The sequence below is a fragment of the Cyprinodon tularosa genome, unplaced genomic scaffold (genome assembly GCF_016077235.1).
Source record: "Cyprinodon tularosa strain WSP-4 unplaced genomic scaffold, ASM1607723v1 ctg252, whole genome shotgun sequence".
NCBI classification, from domain to species: domain Eukaryota; kingdom Metazoa; phylum Chordata; class Actinopteri; order Cyprinodontiformes; family Cyprinodontidae; genus Cyprinodon; species Cyprinodon tularosa.
Window position 1 is genome coordinate 80553 of NW_024038939.1, and position 14519 is coordinate 95071.

The 14519-nt window shown below is 37.4% G+C and overlaps 1 protein-coding gene across 1 annotated transcript in view; it reads left to right on the plus strand.

Annotated features, from left to right (window-relative positions):
• LOC119785624 (adhesion G-protein coupled receptor G2-like) overlaps nucleotides 1–13834 on the plus strand; it is a 29448-nt gene extending 15614 nt beyond the window's left edge. The window contains exons 3-12 of the mRNA XM_038288357.1: nucleotides 330–452; nucleotides 550–595; nucleotides 734–825; nucleotides 6074–6189; nucleotides 6531–6799; nucleotides 6874–6964; nucleotides 7241–7370; nucleotides 10830–10986; nucleotides 12640–12769; nucleotides 12895–13834. Coding sequence (XP_038144285.1) covers nucleotides 330–452; nucleotides 550–595; nucleotides 734–825; nucleotides 6074–6189; nucleotides 6531–6799; nucleotides 6874–6964; nucleotides 7241–7370; nucleotides 10830–10986; nucleotides 12640–12740 — 1125 coding nt within the window. The 3' untranslated portion in view covers nucleotides 12741–12769; nucleotides 12895–13834. The remainder of the gene's footprint in view (nucleotides 1–329; nucleotides 453–549; nucleotides 596–733; nucleotides 826–6073; nucleotides 6190–6530; nucleotides 6800–6873; nucleotides 6965–7240; nucleotides 7371–10829; nucleotides 10987–12639; nucleotides 12770–12894) is intronic.
• Nucleotides 13835–14519: the final 685 nt, after the last annotated feature.

Below are 14519 nucleotides of genomic sequence, written 5' to 3' on the forward strand. Positions count from 1 at the left end.
TAACAGCTTGAACAAAGTAAAAGAATTGTTTAAAAAGAGACTTTTAAAAAGAATAGACTTCAGATGGCTTCTTGGAAAACTATCTACATTTCTACAGGACTTTCCTAAGAAACAACCGTCTTCGTCAACCGATCGGCTTCTTGGAATCTTCTTTCCCATCAGTCTTATGTCTTCCTCTTCAATCTTCAGAACCACTGACCAAGTTCAAAAATACTCTAAAGTACAACGCTGTGTTGATCTATCAGACGTTGGCTTTTAGACTGAAAGCCAGAAGAACTGGAACTGGAACCGATATGATTTTTATTCCTGAGTTTTTTTAAATTTTTTAGACTTCCATGGAGGTCATGGGGAACCTGTATGAACACCGACTCATTGGAATCAGTGTGGGCAGGCCTGTTGCCGGACTTCAGGAACGAATCAACATCACCATAAATGTTGCATCGAGCATAAATGTAACTATAATTTTATTCACCTGCCTTTATTACAACAGCTTATATACATCCAACAATGTTACAATCAGCAGCATAAATTTTTTTCTTTTTTTTATAGGACACCCTGAAACCTAAGTGTGTCTTCTTAGATACTACAGCTAACAGTGAGTAGCAGTTTTATTAGTAGCTTTTATAACAAAGAGGCTCTTGTTTGGTCATTTCCTTGCAGTCTTTTGATTGGCTGATGTGGATGAAATGCAGTCATTTCATTACTACAGGTTTCTCTTTCTCTCATTCATTAGATCTAAGCACAAAGGGCTGTAAAGATGCCGAATATAATCAGACGCACATCACCTGTTCTTGTGACCATCTCACATACTTCGGCGTGCTCTTGGTAGGAAACATTTTCTTTATTCTATGCATCTGGTGTTCTGTATGACATATAAACGATGATAACCATAACTCCATTCAACCATCTATTATTTAAACTCACTTCTCCTGTCTGGTTCCCATCTCTGGGTTTATCACGTGACAGGCAGTTTGCAACCTGCAGAGAGACACACAGGACAAATAACCTTGCATTTACCATTGTAAATGCAAGGTTCTTTGAAATACCATTTGCTAATTGTAATTCACAGGGGAACCTATTAACCTAACATCCATCTTTTGGACTAAAAGGGTGGAGGAGGCCACCTGGTAAGAATTAACACGAGGTGAGATGTGGGAAACTGTTTGCAGAGCTAGGGATATTGATAAAAGCAATAACAACTGTTCATCATAAACACAACCTACCTCAGGCCTCTAATGTGTAACTTATGTACTTAAATGAACAAGACCACATGGTCTTATTAAATGATAATTAAAAAGGGAAGAAATTGCAATCTGAAGCCAATCGAATGCCAAATAACTGTGGTTATTTGGTGTAGCTGCTGTGGAAGCATTTGATGGACGTCTTATTTTTTTTTATTTAAACTCAGCGTTCAACAGAATCATCTTAGTCATCCTCCTTAAGACATTTCTCTAGCTTAGAACGCGTTTTTTTCCCCCTCACTAATCTATGAATCAACAAATACTGGTGACAGGAGAGTGATATATATACATATATATATATGTATATATTCCTGCAGCCATTGACATCCATGACAACTCATTAGAATATTAATTTCCCTTTGGAATCAGTAAAATGTTTTTGAATGTTTGAAACTGAATACAAATGCTTAAAAACTCAGCATTTTCAAACCATTAAATCTTGAAAAAGGGACTATTTATAGGAGTTAATTTGTATTTCTATAAATAGTTGCAAATACTCCATTATACCAGCATGAGGAGCCATCTCATTACTCTTAAATGTGTCTATAAACTGGACTAGAAGGCAGCAATTCAATTCAGTTTCAATTTATTTTTTATAGCACCAATTCACAGCACACCTCATCTCAAGGTAGGTTTCTTCATTCAGAGGCAGCAAGTTGAGAGAAATCCAGATTTTAATGTCATTAAGACATGGCTCTAGTCTTTGTAATGGTTTGGTTTCAGCTCTAAAACCAGATTGAAACTTTTAAAAAAAAAGTGTATAATGGCATAAGTGTCACTTACTTGCAGAGATGGCAAAAGTACTCACTTTCCGTACTTGAGTAAAAGTACAGATACTTGTGTTAAAAAATACTCTGGTAAAAGTGGAAGTACTGATTAAACTTCTTTACTCAAGTAAAAGTAACAAAGTACAGGCTTGTAAATTTACTTAAAGTATAAAAGTAAAAGTAGAAAGCACTTTTTTCATGCCGTTGCCTACATTTTAAATGGATGTCTGCCAATAGGACTAGATCTCCGTTGTGTTCATTTTCAATCATCTCGTCGTCCATGCTACTATGCTAACGCCACCGCCACCAAGCTGCAATGATTTGCCGCCAATGAATACCGCCGAATCTGTCGATTCATCTTGTAGTGGTGCGTCAAATGCAACGTAGATTCCCATCCAATTAGATTGAATTTGGTATTGATGACGTGAAAAATAATAACGCTAACTCCAATGAAATGATTCAAAACTAAAGTAACGAGACAATTTTTTAAAATGTAAGGAGTAGAAAGTACAGATATTTGTGTAAAAATGTAAGGAGTAGAAGTAAAAAGTCGCCATAAAAATAAGAAGTAAAGTAAAGTAAAAATATCAGAAAAATCTACTTGAGTACAGTAACGAAGGATTTGTACTTCGTTACTTCCCATCTCTGCTTACTTGTTTGGCAACTACTATCTTAAGAATAAGAAAAGAATATTATATATATATAATATTCTATATAATAGGCTTTGTCTATTATATATATATATATATATATATATATATATATATATATATATATATATATATATATATATATATATATATATATATATATATAATAGACAAAGCCATCTGGGTCAAGAGATTAGAGATTTCTTTCAAGAGATTTCTTAAGCAAAGGTTTTATTACAGCAACCTTAAAAGCCTTTGGTACGTAACCCAGAGATGCATTAATCACATCTAAAATGGAGGAGGAAATCAAAGGGAATTCCTCCTTAAATAACCTGGTTTGAACTGGATCTAACAAGCAGGGTGAAGGCTTAGATGAAGACGATAGTTGTGCTGACTCATACATTTTTAAAAATGTATGACTGCATTATGTGATAATTATCTGCTAAAGTGAAACATTCTTTGGGGGAAGAAGAACTGATCAGAGAGAACAGGGTTGTGAGAAATTACTGTTATTCTTTCACATTCAACGCCATATGTAAGCTTGAGGTCCAAAGTATGAAGATAAGAATGTGTGGGACTATTAACATTTTGAAAAAAGCCAATCGAGTCTAAGATGAATTTAATGAATGAATGAATTCATTTAAGATATCACCTTCAGTGTCAGCATGGATGTCAAAATTCCCACTATGATTATCTTGTCAGTACTTTAACACAAAATCAGATAGGAACTATGAAAACTCATCTAAAAAGACCTGGTGGATGATTAAAATTCACATAAAGAAGAGGTTTTGTTGCTTTTAAATTTGGATGAGGGAAACAAGGGGGTAAAAAATTCAAAAATAGTTGTAATTTTTAAGTGACTTTCGAGTAATCTGTAAGTAAATCTGAAAGATTGTGGCTATTCCTCCTCCTCGCCCAGAATTTCTGGGTATGTGAAAATTTAAATAACTAGAAAGAGTTGCCTATTTTATACTCACATAATCCTCTTGCTGCAGCCAAGTTTCTGTAAGGCAACATAAATCAATTTGATTTTCACAGATTTTCAAAGAAAAAGAACTTATAAACCACATTTAATAGTTTTAACTTTTTTCCCAATTGGAGTGATTTTGGTTTTAATTACATTATCATGATTTTCTCCTTGAGGATTCTTTTCTACTTTATTTGATTTTTGGTCATGGGCAAGACACTGTCAGGATGGAGTAATGAGTTGGTAACAGTAGAGAATCTGCAGAGAGGTCTGTGAAAATGCGACTCTGCTTCCTGGTCTGTCAGGGATTTGCAGGACTAAAACATTTAGACAGATTCTATGAAAGAAGAACTACACCATCCGATGTGGGATGGATGCTGTCTCCCCAAATCAGACCAGGTTTTCCCCCAAAAAGGTTGTCAATTATCAATGCAGCCCACATTGTTTTCAAGACACCATCTAGACAACCAGCGGTTGAATGACGACATGCGGTTAAAGTTGTCATCGCTGGTCAGATCAGTGAGGTGAAAATTACGGAGTCGGACATTGTTTTGTCAAATTTATACTCCAAAGCAACACTAATTTTAGTGACCTCCAATCAGCTTAACTATGTGTCTGTATCGCCAGTGGGAGTAACAAGTTTACTTTTTAACCTTATCCGGATTCCGGCCCCGTCCACACGAAGTCAAACCCTGGCCTAAACGCACAAATTTTTCACCAAACCAGCCTCTCATACATATGAAGCCGGCGTTTCGGGGGTCTGTAAACGATCTTTTTTTTATTCAGCCTTCAGAGTGGGAGGATTTTGAAACGCCGTTTTCGCGTTTCCATCTTTAAGCTCTAACCGCATTTTTTATATGTCGCCTCTAAACACGCATGCGCGATCCAGTATCACAACAACAATGGTGCCGTACTGTGTTGAATGGTTGCTGCTCATGCTACTCACCCTGCTGTCGGGCTTACAACAGAATCTTCTTCTTCTGGAATATCTCCAGGAAGAACAGAGCAATATCGACCACATAGTTCGGCACCTGAATTTGACTGAACCACGAAAATGGACCCGCAGGGCAACCATGTATAAATATTACTGCGCATGCCCAACATTTCGTCGCCTATTTTTGCTTTGGCACGACAGCGCCACTTACAGGCCTGGCATACATTTTGCAGCGTTTTCATGCATTCGTGTGGACGCTCACATTTATTTTACGTCTCCGTCTTTACGACAAACGTTCTGGAAAATATTAGCGCTTCGTGTTCGTTTTGACTTCGTGTGGACGGGGCCTCAGATTCAGGTGGGATTTAGTTTTGCCCGTTCTTACCCCTTGGGAACACCTGACTATGGTCCCTGGTGCCTTTAACGCCAAGTTTCTGACTATGGAGCTGCCAATTACCAGAGTGGGCTTCCCAGTGAGTATGTCACTGAGCTGGGAAAATTGGTTAGAAGTGTTGTCCGGTTGGTGGTTACCAGTGGGCAGAGATCTACAACTATGCATTCTGCTTACTGTCACATTGTCATTTCCTGAGCAACCAGGTGAAACCAGGTGGTTTAAAAGAGCTTCTGGACATTTAGAGTAGCTTAGAGATATCACAGAAAAGAGAACTTAGATCAGACGGAGATAGCGTGAGCAGCACCACAGAATGTAGGTCAGCAGTCAAAACAGGAAGTGAACGCGGTACGTCTCACCGACAGCAGAGAAACAGACGCCAAAGGAATGCAAAGAACATCAGGAACATTTTTAACATATTCTCAACTTGGATTCTAGGACCAGTTTACTAACAATAAGTCCTTTCTTAACTATGCCTATTTTATTGTAATGAGTACACTGAAAAAAGGATCTAGAAATAAGTAAAAATGTCTTAAATTAAGTGTATTCACCCTAAATTTGAGCAGGTAAATGAGATGGTTTGCCAATGGAATGAGTATTTTTACTCTTACAATAAGATAATTGGATAAAATGCACTTGAAATAAGACAATGCAATTGTGTTTTCTTATTTTAAATCTAAATTGTCTTGTTCCATTGGCAAAATGTCTGTTTTACCTCCTCAATCCAAGAACAAATGCACTTATTTTAAGAAAGAATGACTTATCTAGATTTTGATTTTTTGCAGTGTAAGTTAAACAATGGCGGAACTAATTGCATAGCAGCTTAAATGTTATTAATGTAAAAGTTGTATTTAGAGCTGGATAGGACCTCAGCAAAATCTGCTGTTTTTATTATAGCAGTTTAACTATTTACCTCATAGACTTTAAAAACCTTTACTAGACAGGTAGTAAATACATTCTGAGTTTGTATGATGTTTACACTAAAACAGTAGAAAAACCTAAATCTTTTTGTGCCCAGTTTGTAAAGTTAAACAAATCAAATTCAGCTGCAGTCTATTGCTCTTAAAATGAACAGAAGCGTAGATCAACAACAGCCTGAGATCTGAGTGTATGTCCCCCACAGGTGTCTACAGATATCTCTCCAAAAGATGCTGAGATCCTGTCTTACATCACCTACATCGGGTGCGGTATCTCTCTTTTTGCCCTGGTCATCACTGTTTTACTCTTCATCACCAACAGGTAGGCACTGTATTCTACCGAAATGCATGGATGGCATCCCTGCTTATATCTGGTTAGTTTACTTTTCTGTGTGGTTATGAATGATTATCAAGCCATCAATGGTATTTATTGGTGTTTATGTTATTTCAATCAAATGGACCGAGTTGGGACAGCACTTGAACATCAGAAAATATATAATATAAACAGCTCACAGACTGTAAACCCTTGTTATTTGAAGCCAACATTACAAATAATAAACATAATTTATCTTCAAAATACTTCAACATCCAGTTATAATAGACTCCTCAGAAACAGTTTGTTCTAAGTTATCAGTGATAACAGACAACATCTGTGTTTGACAGGAAGGTCAGAGGCGATGATTCCAAGAAGATCCACATCAGCCTCACGGTCGCTCTGATCCTCCTAAACGTTCACTTCCTCCCCAGCCAGGCAGTGGCAAGAACGTCCTACAATGAGCTTTGTCTCTATGTGGCTCTTCTGCTTCATTATTCCCTGTTGGCCTCTTTCATCTGGATGGCCTTGGAGGGCTTCCACCTCTATCTTCTCCTGGTTAAGGTTTTTAACATCTATGTGAGGAGATACCTGCTCAAACTTAGTGTGGTGGGATGGGGTGAGTGGTATCATCTCAGTCTGGAGAGTACGTGTCTGCAGCCTTAAGTTAAGCATGTAGTTGTTGTATTTCAGGTGTTCCAGCTGTCATAGTGGCAGTGGTGGTGATCAGAGATAAAAACACTTATGGTCGTACCCCTTTGGACTCATCTAATGACACTGAAGTGTAAGAAATATCAAAACTTGTGAAATATATTCTTGTTATTCTATTCTTAGCTGTTTTGCACCTACATTTATTCCTGTATATTTGAATAGTTCAACACAACCGCATAAAAAAAGTGAAGAGAAGCATGAAGTGACCCTAACTGATCATTCTGCTAAGCTAAAATTCATTGCTTTTCTATCATGCTGTTTCCTTAACTATAGACGTGATTACAGTTTTCACTTCTCTTTTTTCATTGAATATTTCGAAAAAATGTGTAATTTGTCTCCTTTTGTGCAGATGCTACATAACCGATGAAAAAGTTAAGATTGTGACCACGGTGGGAGTGTTCGGCTTGGTGTTCGTCTTTAATTTGATCATGTTCGGCATGTTGATTAAATGGTTCATGGGGCCACACTTCAGCAAAGAGGTAATTGTAACACAATCAATTGATTCTGTCTAAGCACACAGAGAATGGCTTTAGCCATAAATGGTACTGTTGTAGGGGTAGAAGTAAGCCAGTAGAGTCTGGTACTGTTTACCAGTGATGATTAGAGCTCCTGTCTGCTATAGCTTGTGTTTTTAGTGCCGCCACTGGTAAAAAACTTAGAGGGCAGTAAGACTGATGTGTCTGACCTGAACTCAACTCTGACTATACTCTACCAGCTGTGTTCATGCTCAACTATTGCACTTGTCGGAGTTACAGTTAATGTTAAATAACCCTTTTTCCTTGCAAGTTTTATTGAGATCATGCTAAGAAAGGTATTTTTTTGTTTGTTTAACTATTGGAAAGTAGGGATGGAACAGTTTATGAAAACCGTCCGAACCGTTCGGTTCGACTGTCTCGGTTCGGTTCGCGTGTGTTGCGTTCGGTTCATGCGCTGCTCCTTTTTCTCATAGGCGAAGCGTTTCCACTCCAGAGCAGAAGGTGGCGGTACTGCGACCAAAGCCAACCACCAGTAGTAAACAAGAAGAAGAAGAAGCGAAGCAGCTTAGCCGGGTGTAGCAGAAAAAAATCAGTTGTTGTGAAGAATTGTGTGGGTATGGCGAGTGGGAAAGAACAGGAGTTGGAAGACGCGCCAGCAGCACTTTATAGGTCTGCTGTATGGGAGCGCTTTGCATTTAGAGTGACCTACGATGACGGCGGGAAGAAAGATGTGGATAAAAGTGCAACAGTGTGCAAGCATTGTGCAACACGTTTTGTTTATGCTAACGGCAACACGACCAACATGTCAGGCTAACAATCAACATATACCGAACCGAAAACCGTGAAAACGAAATCGTGAACCGAACCGTGGATTTTGTGAACCGTTCCACCCCTACTGGAAAGGGTGTAAATATTTGGTGAAAGGGCATTATTTGTGAAATGGATTGGAAATTCATTATGAGAAAAAGTCTTAAGGTAAATTATGCTGGGCCTTTTCATCAGGCTCTATATCTGTCATGTTGGCATTTAAATGCTTAACCCACATGCAAACACTTACAAGGAAAATTTATAGCAGGTTGCATCAGGTCAAGGGAGAATATCTAGAAGTTCTGTTTCCTGGGTCTTCCTCAGGGCTTGACGCCAATCCCTGAGGAGGAGATTCAAGCCACCAAGCAAAAATTGGTTGAAAAGACAACGAAAAGATGACATGATTTACCTCCAAACGTCTACATTTGGTTGAAAAGTGAAAGGTGAAAAGCTGTAATTTTCAGGACATTAAAAACTGGAGTTCCAGTGGTTTTTCAATGCAATGACTACTATTGGACAAAAGTGGGACAAAATCAGACTGACCAAATGCAGCCCAATTTTTAACAACTATTTCATGACTAAATCAAGACTATGACGGACCGACCAGATTTAGCCTAAAAACATCTAAATGACGTCTGGTGTTTGGGGGGAAAAGTGAAGTAGAAGAATAAAGGCTGATTTATACTAGGGATGCATATAATCGGCCTTAAAACTAAATATCGGACATTGGCCACCCCACCGATATTTAACCCGATATTTGATCAGCTTCTGAGTTTCTAAAGTCTAAAAAAAAAATAAATAAAAATACTACTTCTTCTTCTTCCTCAAAAACTTCTTTTTTACAGACTTAAAAACTTCTAAAGACGAGGGAAAAAATATTGATACATTAAAATATCCCAATATCTTCATATGCTGATATATTGCCATTTAAAAACACCATATCAATCTCTTTTACTAATGAAATATTGCTATATGTCATCGTTATGCTACGAAATCCCCCGAAAATTCACCAAATGTTGCCATATTTTTATATGTTGATATATTGACGCGGTATCGATCTATTTTACTAACAAAATCTCACAAGAATTTGCAAAATATCACGAGAGTTTGTAACAGAACGATGAAATTTCACCAGATTTTGAAAGTAAAATAGATCGATACCGCGTTTTAAGAAATCTATTTGATATCAGCATATGAAAATATATTTGAGTATATTATTTTTCAAAGTGTCAGAAATGGATAACAAAACTGCTATTTTCAATGACTACTTATTTTTGTCCAGCTTTAACATCGGTATCGATATCGGTTATCGGCTACATGAGTTTTAAAATATCGGCATATCGGATATCGGCCAAAATCCCAATATCGTGCATCCCTACTTTATACACAGAAACCAGGTCGTCTGCGTGTGTCGCAGTGAACGCAGATATGCCCCGCCCCTACCGCAGACACTCTGCTGCACCTCTCCAAAATTGTAGGTGACCACAGACAGGAGGCCTCTGATTGGTCAAATCTACATCCGCTCTACTCTATGCGTATTTCCTGTTTGGTTCCTTACCGGCTTGTTTTGTTTTTATCATCGCCATTGTGGAAAACGACTCATGAAGATGGACCAGCTAGAATAGCGAGGTGCGCCGGAACGCTGGGACCCTTTTTCCACCTGGATCCCCGCTCTTTTTGGCCCTCATGTCCCTCCGTATCGACTGTATATAGACCCACAGCTAGTTCCTGATTGTCCCTCTTGCCTTGTGGCGTGGAATAGCATAGCTTTATATTATAAAGTTATAATATAAAATAATAACTTTCGTTGCGATCACTGAGTCTAGGAGCGGCCATTTTTGCCCAAACATAGTAACCCCTCCCTCCTGCCATCTTCCAGCAGTGACGTCACGGTGCGGTAAGCCTAGCGCCATTCTCCCCGCTTTACAAGCTAAATCAATGGGAGCTACTAGACACATCTGCAATCAACAACAATTATTGAAGATTTCCAGAGGACTTCACCATTGAAATTCACCAGAGCTATAGTGAAACTGACAATGCCCACGTGCATGGCAGCTGGATGCTGGAATACATCGGGGAAAAGTGGAAAAAAAGAGTTATTCCACCTTTCTGGTTCCTGATCCTCCACGGACGGGTTGGTCGTTGGATCGCCAACTTGAAGAGGGAGGATTTGCCATCGAACTTCTGGCCAGAGAAAAAACACGTAATATGTAGCCGACATTTGGAAGAAGAATGTTTTCAAGATGACTTGGATAATAGCGCGTTGTGACAAACACCAGATACAGCACTGGGACTTGATCAACAGCCGATACCGCACCGTGACGTCACTAACCAGTAGGTGGCAGTAGTGTTCTTTGACAAACATGGATGCCTCCAGTAAAGCACATTCACATGAAAATTACTCTGAATTAAAAACACTGATCATTTTAATTTTTTATTTAAAGTACTTTCCGAAGTTTGAATTCTGAATATGAGCGGACTTCTCGTTTACATCTTGTTGGATGAACTAACATGATGCTCATATTATTTGATTTTCAGCCTGTGAAATTTGCATATTTAGATATTTTTTTCTTATCCAAATCTGATCATTTGCATTTCCGTATTTTGGTTTTCTTGGTTTTGCAATGACTTTGCTTTTCTCCTCACTTTCTGTAGCGCAGACAAGCTGAGCGTAATGCAGCTAAGAAAAAAATGTTCACCCTGCTGGTTCTCATGGTTCTGCTTGGTCTCACTTGGGGCCTGATCTTCTTCTCACTGGGCTACGTGAATACTCCTGTCCTCTACATCTTCTGCATTGTGAACTCATTGCAAGGTTAGTTTAAGTGTTTTGTATATAATGCATTTCGGTAAGGTTTTTTATTGTATCACAATATAATGTCGCATGTATGTTGTGATACATAAAAACTGTTTAGAAATTATGGCTGCAATTTAGAGGTATAAAAACACATGTACTGCAGTGGCTGATCTAGGATATTTTCATGGGGCGGGCCAAAGTGGCACAATATATCCAGTCCAGTGGCGGCTGGTGAAAAATATTTTTGGTGGGGCTGATATAGCCTAGTGTATGTCTCCAACTAATCCAGAATAAGAATTAAAATAAACAATTGGAAATGAAATACAATTTAACAGTAATGATTTAATTTACTATATAATGACAGTAATGGTGATGATTTTGGTCACAATAACCATGGCATGAAATTTTCATACCCTACAACAGGGATGTTCTTCTGGCAAACGGGTAGATAAATAAGGATCTCACCGAATTTGGTGGAAGCTGCATCTCGCTCGTTACGTTCGCCATCGTCCCTCTAATTGTCTGCACCTGCGCTTGGGTGCAGAAGCCTGTTAAAGGGCAGTATTTTCAGAGCCCCAAGACCATAAAGTTCTGAGACGCTGATTGGCCATGATTTAGTACATGATTGGCAGATTCTCTGCACATGTGGGGCAGTCTGATCAGCGCCCCAAGACAGAGACGGTAGGAGTCTGTCTGTGGAAATCCACAAATGAACGACCGTAGGTAGGGAAATGTAGTTTATATAATTTGTTTTGCTTATAGGTACACACTCTAGAGAGTAAAACTGACATTTATGAGTTAATTTGTAGAAATATATTTTACGTTTCTCTCTTCTTATCAGGGAGGCCGGTGCCCCAGCGCCCCCACTGATCCAGTCAGAGTGGAAATGTTGGACATAAATCTCTCACAGATAAACTAAAACTAAATTTAGAGAACTTATGCCTGTTTATCAAAATAGGAAACCAGAATTTATCACATTTCCACATAAGTAGCTCTATTTAGAAATATCGTCATAATGGTAGCCAATGTATTATTCTACATATTGGATATACACTGGAAAAACAATCTAGAAGTGAGTAAAAATGTATTAAATTAAGTGTATTTACTCTTGTTTTGAGTAGGTAAATGAGTAGTTTACCGTCTCTAGTTTGCCAATAAAATTAGTCTTTTTACTCTCAAAATAAGATAATTAGATAAAATGCACTTGAAATAAGACAATGCAATTGTTTTTATTTAATAATTATAAATTGCCTTGTTCCATTGGCAAAATGTGTCTTTTACCTTCTCAATCCAAGAACAAATTCACTTATTTAAAAAAAAAAAGAACTTATCTAGATTTTGATTTTTTTTCCCAGTGTAAAATGCAAATATATATAAAACTTTTTTTTTGGTAAATTCATGTTTTATCTGAAGGCTGTAAGATGCCTCTGAACAAAGATGGGATTAGTTAATAATAACATGGCTGCTTAGGGGCAGTTGTCCCCCCTTGCCCTCCTGTAGATCTGTCCTTGTTGTATTGTTACCTCTAGTGTTTGTAAAATCAATACTTTTGATGTTCTGAGAAAGTTTGTTGTTTATATTTTACATTTGCATGATTTGCATGAGCCTCGCCTCCTTCCTGTACACTCTTCCAAATCTAAGCTCATTCTTTCACTCCTTTGTATTTTGCAGGTTTATTCATCTTCATTTACTTTGTTTTGACTCTGAAAAACATTAAAGAGTCAGCCCCCATGCAAAGCACTGACTCACAGACTCAAAGCTCTAAAATCTGAACTCCTTCCCCAGGTTCACACCTGAAGATGTAAGTATGATTGCATATTTTCCGTTATGCAATGTAAGATCTTTTATAGTTATAATTGGAAGCAAGCATTCCTCTGCAAGACTGCTCCTTCTAACTGATTTACTATTTATTTATTTTATCCATAGGGAGTCTTTCTCTCCTTGACAAGAGAAACCTTTTATTTGCTCTCAAAAACATGCAGCTGGTTTAAACTCACCACAGCTTTAAGATAAGACAAGTTAATCCCCTGGTTTGCAGTGCCTTTGTGGCAGCAAACTGGCTAGCTTATCAGGCAAACGGCTTTTAACCACACTTTGTTCAACGTCGATGCAACTCGTGTTTATTGTCACACCAACTTGTTTCAACAAGACGGGCTAAACCTTTTTCTTAAAGCATGGCTGCAATTTTAATACTGAAAACCTTCTGTCATTTTATTTTAACCTGTTTAATAAAAGTGTTCTTGAGTTTATTCTCATTTATTTAAAAAAATAACAATATTCAGTTTATTCTTAGTATATTTATGTTTTTGATCATTATTTTATAATGTCTGGGTTCACTTGGGAGCTTCTCTGAGTACTGAAACAAAAATGGCCGATGAATAAGCTATGGTTTATTTTAGCTTTGAATGAAAACAAAAATCATCCTCAGATTTTTTACTGATCTTAGATGTTACACCTTCTATACTGTTACATTTTAGAAAGTTACATTGAGAATTTCCAAGGCTTTCTAATGAAGAGATGTTCAGATTTATCAGTCTTAAAGAGTGCTTGAAATATTTTGTGTTATTATAATAAATAAAGTATGTAAGGTATGTAGTTTTTTTGTATAAGTCTGCAATATTCTCGTTATTGTAGGTTGTAAGTATCTGCACTTTATTGTCCAACTTATACCTTTGAAGGAAAATATTAGCAGCTGTGTAGCATTCAGTTTTGTAAATTGTGTCAAAACGCTTCAGTGGAAATAAAAACGTTTTCTTTAATTATTTTTATAATTGACTGAACTCAGCATGAGTTTAACGCTTAAAAGTGAAGCATGTCCAACTGCTCCACACAGTGTATAATTCAAATAAAGGAAAACTCAAACAAAGGCTTGTTTGTTTCTTTAAGCACTTTGAATTAACCAATAATTTACATGTTATTCTGTTACCTTTTGTTACGCCTGCTAGTACTGAACTTTTTCAAATGGGGTGGAACATGATATGGAATACGACATAAGCTGAATTACTGAAGGGGCCCTTTATGCAAAATTCATTATAAATTTCTGTTCTTCCACTGAAGTCTCTAATGTTTCTAAAAACAGTCCAAATAATAATAAAGATTCCAGCTGTTGTTAGCAAAAAGTAATTATTTTGATGGTTTAGAGCCTTCCTGAATGTAAAGTCAAAGTCATCAATAGAAGTTGACTAGATGGTTCGGTTCCCTCTGAGTTGACACATTTGATTGCCCCTTCTCTTCATTCAGTAATGTACACGGTGCTCTCACTAAATATCATACGGTTCCAAAAATGTTAGAGACATGGGATAGAAATGGATGGTGCACTATAAGCTTTAGTAAGGCGCATAAAAAGTGCTACAATCCTTCCTTTTAACTGTCATTTTAATCATACTTTTGCTTTAAAACATCCCTCTGATCTCTGGTTCTCTGTGTACGTGCCATAATTAAATTTTTCCAGTTTGGATATTTAAGCTTTAATATTTATGCTTATTGTTTAACGACAGAAATGTTAATATTTTAGTTCAGTAGCCAGAGGCGTGCACAGACATTTTGGGGGG